This window comes from Haliotis rubra, unplaced genomic scaffold, assembly GCF_003918875.1.
Source record: "Haliotis rubra isolate DU_JTF1 unplaced genomic scaffold, ASM391887v1 Scf4, whole genome shotgun sequence".
NCBI classification, from domain to species: domain Eukaryota; kingdom Metazoa; phylum Mollusca; class Gastropoda; order Lepetellida; family Haliotidae; genus Haliotis; species Haliotis rubra.
Window position 1 is genome coordinate 4,635,587 of NW_025767079.1, and position 8,960 is coordinate 4,644,546.

General features: G+C 41.4%; 2 protein-coding genes across 2 annotated transcripts; one reads left to right on the forward strand and one right to left on the reverse strand.

Annotated features, from left to right (window-relative positions):
• Positions 1-500: 500 nt before the first annotated feature.
• Positions 501-5,600, reverse strand: LOC124287217 (toll-like receptor 4). Its single transcript, XM_046723715.1, has 2 exons — positions 5,528-5,600; positions 501-3,803 (listed from the first exon to the last, which is right to left on the reverse strand). The coding sequence occupies exons 1-2, from the start codon at positions 5,533-5,535 to the stop codon at positions 1,091-1,093; spliced, it is 2,721 nt and encodes a 906-aa protein (XP_046579671.1). The 5' UTR covers positions 5,536-5,600; the 3' UTR covers positions 501-1,090.
• On the forward strand, positions 3,707-8,641 carry LOC124287218. Its single transcript, XM_046723716.1, has 3 exons — positions 3,707-3,792; positions 7,720-8,016; positions 8,573-8,641. The coding sequence occupies exons 2-3, from the start codon at positions 7,753-7,755 to the stop codon at positions 8,612-8,614; spliced, it is 306 nt and encodes a 101-aa protein (XP_046579672.1). The 5' UTR covers positions 3,707-3,792; positions 7,720-7,752; the 3' UTR covers positions 8,615-8,641.
• The last annotated feature ends 319 nt before the right edge of the window (positions 8,642-8,960 follow it).

Genomic DNA, 8,960 nt, shown 5'->3' on the forward strand with positions numbered 1-8,960 from the left:
TCATTTGTTGGGTTTGTTTTCAACTGGAATCTTTCCCACAATTTCTTCTTTATTAACGTTCGGGAATCATCCATATCAGTATAGCCGAAGACTCGGATTCGATTCCCCACATGGGTACAATGTGTGAAGCCCATTTCTGGTGTCCCAGCAGTGATATTGCTGGAATATTGGTAAAAGCGGTGTAAAACCAAACTCACTCACTCATTCATATCAGTTTAAGCTTTCCGATATCCTCACAGAACGTATAGGCCTGAGGATACATATCTGAGATGTCTGCACGGACGTTTCTCACCAGCCTTAAAATAAGATCCGTGACTATCAGTATTTGAACAGTGTCTTAAGACCAGGCTGAGCTTCTCGTGGCTGATTTGTCCTCTCCATTTAATGTGCACTGTGTGCAGTACACGAAAGCTGGATTAATGTTAGAATGACAAATTTGTACCAAATTTAAAATAAAAATGTTTCAGGTACAAAACCGATTTATTATAATAATCTGTGATCTGCATGAATTATGTGATTTTTAGTTTTATAAGCTACAAAAAAGCGTCCTAAGTCAGACTCACTCACTCTGGCAACCCTCAAGGCGATAACATGGGAACGTATATACAAAGGGATATCACTCATGCCTCTTGAATCACACGACACAGGCTTTGAATCCCATCTTGACAGTCCATGAATCCCACTTCGAAAGTCTATGAATCCCATCTTCCTGACAGTCTATGAATTCCATCTTGACAGTCTATGAATCCCATCTTGACATTTTATGAATATGAATTCAATCTTGACAGTTAATGTTGACAGTCAATTAATCCCGTCTTTCACGGTGTATGAATTCAATCTTGGCAGTCCATGAATCCCATCTTGACAGTCTATGAATCCCATCTTGACAGTCTATGAATCCCATCTTGACACTACATTAATCCCACCGGGACAGTCTATGAGCACAATTCGGAAATCCCTGCGACTTGCACCTCTTTAGAACTGTCTGACCATGCCAGCTGAGGGTGCACTGAGTGAGAAAGTACGTGTTGGGTAAAACACCATTTTCAACAGTGAGAATGTGGGAACAGATTCCTTCTTTGGGAAAAGATTAGCTCACATTACTGACCATTCCACGTTTGAGATTCTCCCAGAACACCTCATTGCCCTCTTCATCGTCGGTGTATTCAACATAGGACTCGTGTGCAATGATATCGCGGATATCCCGAGGAAGGTCCGTCACAGGAATGTACTCAAGCATGACAACCAGCAGTGTCTTCCGTTCTGTGTAAATGCTCTCTATGTTAGCCATCTCCAACTCGTACTTACACCAAGGGCTTCTAAAGAAGTTCCTGGACAACATCACAACCGTCTTCCTGCTCATTCGAATGGCGTTGAGGATGTTGGCAGCAATGTCATCTCCAGGAAGGAAGTCACGGTGATGGATACAGAGCCTGAGCCCTTCTGTGTCCTCCAACCTGTGCCTCATGTCTTCAATGACAATACGTCTGTCTTCATCCGCGTAGGAGATGAAAGCATCATACTCAAACCCTTCATCGCCTTCAGGATTCAGCCTTTTGTATTTGCTTCTGGTCAGGTAATACAGATACCTGAGTTTCCAGCGGTACCTGTAGACCACACCAGCCACACCCAAAGACACGGCAATCATGACAATGCTGAGGGTTCCTATCATGACGCCCACATAGGACGCACAGGATTTATCAAGTCTCTGAGTCATGTCTCTTATTGTGTTTATATTGAGGACAGCGGTCTTCTTGTCGGATGTTGTGCAGATATAATGTTGGTCACCACGGAGATGACCAGACAACCACTTCAAGGACGGTAGACTGTCACAGTTACATTTCAGAGGGTTCCCTTCAAGAAGCAGGGTCATATCCTGGGCGGATGCAGCGTCAAGTTGAGAACGAAGATTTGGGGGTACTTCTTCAAATAGATTATATGAAATATCCAACATGGTGAGATTCCCCATGTGACCGATGTCTGTGTCCCATGTTCTCATTAAGTTATAGCTTAGGTTCAGATGAACCATCTGAGTCATATTCTTAAATAGATTTGGGGGAAGGTGGTTGATTTTGTTGTTGGCCATGTCGAGGACCTCCAGAGTGAGGAGATTGTTGATACTGTTGTCCTTAAGTGAATATCCTAGAAAGTTGGAACTGATATTCAAAACTCTTAATGAAGGGAAATTCTTGCAAAAATTATCTCCAATATAATCACAATAGTTGTAAGACAGGTCAACATACTTCAAAGCGTTGAGGCCTAGTATTGGACCTTCCCAACGTGTGAAAAAATTATGGGACATGTCCAGGACTTTCGCTTTATTGTGCCCAAATTGTGCCCTCGGAATGACATAATTCATCTTGCTGTTGCTGACGTTCAAGAATTCTGCGTTTGGTGGAACAAACACGGTGAAGTTTCCTGGCCACCCAGAATAGTTTGCAGAGTTTTGAGGAAGTGGCATTTTGTGCTTCTTAAATGTCAAAAACAAGGGAGGCAATTCTTCTGTTTGATTGTTGACGCTGAGGGAAAGTGTTGAACGTGTGTCCAGGTCTTTCCTGGCCTTTTCCTGGTCTTGTCTCGCATCCTCGTCGCAAGATTCTTTACTCTTCGACTGACCAGGAACTGTACAGGAGTACAAGTCTGGGTCAAAAATACCATCTTGAATCATTGTGACTAACGTAGACTGGTATCGTCTCTCACCCACAGAGAAGGGGTTAACATGAGACTGGTGCTGCAATGAAGTGTCGGCCCACACGAGGTTAACCAACTTCGACAGACCGAACATATATATTCCAAAGATGAAGTTATTGCGTTTAGCTGAAATGACCTTGAGGCTTGTTGGTAAAGCCAGTACAGCGCTGCGGTCCAGAAGCTCAACCTGATTCTCATCAGTATGAAGTTCCTGCAGCTGGCTGCCCGATAGGTACTGGACATCTTGGAGAGAGACTACCACGCCAGCGCCACGTCTTCTGTGAATTCTGTTCACTTTCAGGACCTTTAGTGAGGTGTTGACGGTACCTTGCATGCCGGTGGCTAATGTTCCGAAAGTCAGATCCACGTTGGCCGACAAGTCCAGTGTGTGGATCTCTCGGAGAGGGACAAAGGTAAAGGGTTGTATTTTCGTGATTTGACAGTTGGTGAGATCAAGGAATCTGATCCTGGGAACAGTAATAAACGTGGTGTTGGAGAGCGTTTGGATAGCACATGTTCCCCCCGATCCGCTCAAGACTAAGGTCGTGAGGTTTTTAAGGTTCTTAAATCCAACACCAAATACCGGATCGTCCAGTCCGTCAACGCGAAGCAGTTTCAGCGAGATTAGATCAGAGAAGGTTTCGTCCGGGTATTTCATATTCTGCTTATCAGCGCGGGAATTGTTGTGGAGCAGCAGCACTTCAAGTTTTTTCTGAAACTTAAACAACCCAGGTGGAAAGGTTTTGTCGTAAAGTTGGAGATAGTTGCTGTGCAGATCCAGTGTCATAAGGTCAGGTAGGTCCGCTAGAGTCTTGTTAGTCAGGGCAACCAGTTTATTCAAGGACATGTTGAGGTAACGTAGTTGGGAATAGCGTTTAAAGCTCGTCTCTTCTAGTTGTGATATTTTGTTGCACGATATCTCCAAGCTGGTGAGATTACGAGGTAGGTGTTCAGGAACGGAAGTGAGGTTTCTGCTTGTGCAATTCGCGGTTATCTCCCCTTGCTGTCGGTAACACGTGCAGGGGTGACATTTTTGTAGCGCGTAGAGCATGGGAGGAAGAAGGATGACTGCGGCTGATAAGACCACCCAGGCCAGAGTCAGTGAGTCATATCTGAAAGAGAAAGGAGAAATATAAAAGGTTTAAGCAAGGGAATATGAGTCGAGGCTCGATAATCTAGTGAAACAGAATCGTTGGGTTTAAAAGTAAACTTATTGGTGAGAACTATATAAGTGGATCACTGAAAATCTGTGGCGACACTGGCATGAAAATGTAATCACATCCTGCTCTATGGACAGAACTCGACACTCCCAATGTTGTAACCTTGCAAAGAGTGGGTGAGTTTAGGTTTACGCCGCTTTTAGCAATATTCCAGCAATATCACGGCGGGGAACACCAGAAATGGGCTTCACACATTGCACCCATGTCAGGAATCGAGCCCGAGTCTTCGGCGTGACGAGCCAGCGCTTTAGCTACTAGGCTACCCCCACCGTCCCACCTCGCAAGATGGTAGTATTATCACACCAAGGAAATGAAGATTATTGGCAAATTAACAAAGTTATATCATCTTAATCTCAGGCCATCGCAATGAAAATCTCAAGTATTAAAACGAAGCTTTAGAATGCAAAAAAGGAAACGCTGGTTATGAATAGTTATAATCCGTTTGATTTCATTTGAGACCGATGAATTGCTCACAAACACAAGATCTAATAAATGCAACAAAAACCAAATGTTGCACAGTCACATGAAATCGACAGACCAGCTCTGATGATTTGTCTCATAATTTTGGACACCCGAATAAAAACTTTGTTCAACAAACGACCATTATTTTGTTGCCGCTTACCGCTATTTTGTACGATCGGGGACCACTTGCTGATAAAACAGCCAGGCCATCAACAAGCGTCTGTGGTGAAATTTCAATTTCATGCGTGCAACTCGCACACCTGGCTGTACCACCAAAAAAGCGGTCTCTCCCTATGACCTAGATATGCATTTATACAACTATGTAAACCAGTCTTCCTTCTTAACGAAGGCTGAGTGGTCTGTACTGGTTAAAGAAAGAATACTTAAAGCTTAGGATTCACATGTTGCTTCTGTAACGAGGTTGAGACTTAACCTTGAAAGATATCAGACTTTTCGATATCCTAACACAGACTATGGTCTGCATGCTATAAAATGCCAGAGTGTTCCAATAATATTGCTGCTCTTTTACCTATCAGCACACTGAGCATTCTGTCTCTTGAGTGTGAATGTGGCATAGTTGCCTATGATATTGTAAAACATGTATTTCTACACTGTACTCTCATAGAAAGTAGTAGAATCGTTAACGAACGATCATAGTTTCACATCGCTATTATCGATTTGTATTACAAGGGGGTATGCACATCAAATGAAACACCGAGAACGACGAGGGTTGTTCTAAGTAAACGCTCTTCACGTACCGCACGTGCATTTGTTTCACTGTTCCAACTACTGCGCTTACTCCATTGTAATACAAACCAGTAATATCGATTTGAATCTATGATGGTTTGTTAAACAACTTTTATCCTAAGTTGAATAAAATTATGAGATTTAAATGTTCAATTTGTAAGGTACAATGATGAGGATTCGCAATCCTAATTTCACTTTATTTGATTTACTTTTTCGTTTAAAGAGAAATTCATCGGTACGTTTTCACTGCAAACAGACTATAGGTGCCTGGCTCTGAGAGTGAGGTTTTGAATACCTGCTGGGATTCAACCAAACAAATATACCAGAATCTCTACTTTACTGAAAAAGTGCAACCCTAAATATCACATAGGTTACATTTGCTGTGAAATATAAAAACAAAACTTTACCTGGACATAGTGATTCAACAGCCAGTACCCTGCGTCCTGCGCTCTCGGGAAGGGTTGCTGGTGTGTCCCCCGTTCTCCCCGTTATCAGCTGGGTTAATGTCCTCTACCGCTTTATCATTTGAAACTTCAAAGTCAACATAAAAAATACCTGGTGCGATTTCCTACAGTCATTTATTTTATCAACCTCGTGTCTGGTTTGACAGGCCTTACCCGCTTGTATTGAATGATTGCCTTCCTCCTTGCGATATAGCCACTCCCTTTTCAACACAGTTTTACGGACTCTTTCGTGTATTGACATAGTTAAGTTTTATCCAGAATTCTGAATGCGTTGTTGGAAGTACTCCATCATATAGACCTGAACACAAAAGTGTTTTTAAAGAAATCAATATTTTGTCAGTATTTTACGTTACGAATAATTGATGTATTGTTTTGTAAAATGGATCGGTGTAGATGTGTTTGCCAGCCCTCTCAGTAAAGTGAATTATGTTATGTGTCACCCGCCGTGATATTGCTGGAATATTGCTAAAAGCTGCGCAAAACCATACTCACTAAATCACTCAGTTATGTTATATCGGATGTTGTGTTGTTAGAAAGTGAGCCCGGTGGCCAATAGGGGCATTTCAAAATCGCAATATTGAATCACTGTCCGTGGAAACATTCTGCTTATTATTTCGCGTTTGTATGAAAATTCTTGGATATCGAGATATTTGTAACACAGTAGTGACAAGGATGTGATGGAGACCAGTTACAACCCGGATCCCCACAAGGGAAAACCCGGATCCTCACAAGGGAAAACCCGGATCCCCACAAGGGAAAACCCGGATCCCCACAAGGGAAAACCCGCTCTGGGGCTTTGGAAACAGCCACTAAAGAGTTCCATCCGAGAAGCACAACGGACATTCGGGGAACAGGGCCTATATTTTCGAAGCTCTCTTAGCGCTAAGGTAGTCGTAAGTTAATGCTAATGTATGGCACTTACGACTATTTTAGCGCTAAGAGAGCTTCGAAAATATAGACCCAGAACATCTGTGGCAAAGATATTATGCAAGTATTTCATAAAACAAAGTATTCTTAAAGCTATTTTTACCTGAATCGTGATAAGTAATACTAAGTTTGCATTAAGATTTATTCTACTTATTAGAGATAAATAATACCCCTCTAAATGATTGTTTGTTGAAACATTTTTTTGCTCACCTAACACAGATTAACACATGTCAGTAAATCATGTTCAGGGATCATAAGAAATTAAATAGGGCCCTTATCGTGTATACTTAACAATCTTGCGCACGTGGTTACCACATGGTGGCTCGACACTGGAGGCATTTCGGGCACTACAGCTTAGAGGATTAACTCTATAACGTTGATCCCAGTGACTAATGACGCCATGGGGGTGTTATTGTTTTGAACAAAAAATCACCATGATTTACTGTTTTTCTTTAAACGAAACTATAAAAGATCGACAACGACCACCAAAGCGTTCCATTAGCACTGATTCCTTGAAGACATCAATACCAACATGAAAAACATTACAGTGCTACTGTGTCTTGCACTTGGTGAGTAAATGAGTCTTTTATATTTAATATTAGTATTTAAATATTTCTTATTCATTTCGTTTACTTCAGTGGATATCTACAATATCATTTTGACATCACAAGTCTCATTAACATTTCTTCGATACAAGTACCGGCGCACGGTAGCCAAGTAGCCTTGGGTATTTTATTGTGGAGAGTTGTGTCCCTTTGGTGGGTAGGGATCTCCTGATATCGTGGTTTCGAACCACAGATTCGCCCAGATTATTTTTCTTTATTTGTAAGCATCTTTCCTGTGCTCGTTACTGTGCCACTACAGTAGATAGATATCTAAGACCTACATTACTCCGGACTTTCTTCCCACATCGAGCAGACATAACTGAAACACTGATTACAGGCGCACCTAAATCAATTCACTCCGGTTTCGAGTATTATCCTTTTCATAATGGGGTAGTATATATCATGTGGATAATCTGGTAGCATATATCGCCTTTCAAGGATGTGAATTGTTTGAATTTTGGTCTGTCTTCCACCTACAAGAGAACACCTGTTTGGAAAAAGCGTCAAGAATTTACAAAAAAGTTCTGTCAACCGCTTTTCCTTATTCGAGTTAATTATTTGGCAAATGTAACAGTGGAAGCCATAAACAATGTGTTATTTCAGTTGCAGTTGTCTTCGTGACTCTAAGTGAAGGTCATGGTCACGGACATGGTCACGGTCATGGTCACGGACATGGTCACGGTCATGGACACGGTCATGGACACGGACATGGTCACGGTCATGGACACGGACATGGACACGGACATGGTCACGGACATGGACACGGACACGGACATGGTCACGGTCACGGGCACGGTCATGGTCACGGTCATGGACATGGTCACGGACATGGGCATGGGCATGGGCATGGGCATGGTCACGGCCACCACGGTTGAAACAAAGAAAAGGCTTTCAAGCTATGTGAGTGTTCGAAATGATTTGTTGGCAATCTATATATCATTCCCTCAACTGACAGTCAATTGGATTTTCTCTTGCTGCTAAATAACTCGATATACCACCAAGGAAATAATTCTCTGAAATTTCTGAAGTAAAAAAATAATTCAGCCAATAATAATTGCAGAAAAACATTTTCTTACCCTATTTGTTGGCCAGTGGTTATGAATACATATTAGGGATAAATCAGAACAAAAATCATCCCATAGAGAACTTTCCGATGATATGAAGTTTGTTCCTGAAACTCGATCCCTTCTGTGTGGTCATGTTAGGACTGCCAGCCGCTCCGCTTAATAATTATCAATTATTATTTTTGATAACATCATAATATATATAATCATACTTATTGATATTATGCCCGGAAATGTTAAATGTAAACCGCAATACACCTTTACTGTTTTATGACGACATTTCATTTGAAATATATGTATATTTAGATAGGATACAGACACATGTTTAAACAATTAGTTAAGTGGTTGAGGCGTCATGACAATGCTGAAAATGTTTTGTTTCTTTTTTTCAGATAAAGCGTGACGTTTTGGCCACAGCTACATTGGGGAACTAAGGGAAATATTTTGAAATAAATTATTACAAGACGCAGAAAAGTGCCTTTTGTCTTCGATCCATGTTCAGAGATTAAAAAAATGTTTTTGCTCATGTTTTAAGGACTAACTGTAGACGTTCTGTAATCAGTACAAGGGAGTTTCATTAACAACACACATAGTTTGCTGTCATATTATTACACAAAGCAAATCAGTATGGCGGGGTCTTGAAAGTTTGAACATTGAAAACTCCGTTTTATAGGCAAGAAAAGCTGGGAACTGTCTTAGATCACATGAAAATGACGTACGAAATGACAGCTGTATAAGAAAACTCGAATAATCTTACACCCTGAAAATTTAAGGTCATCA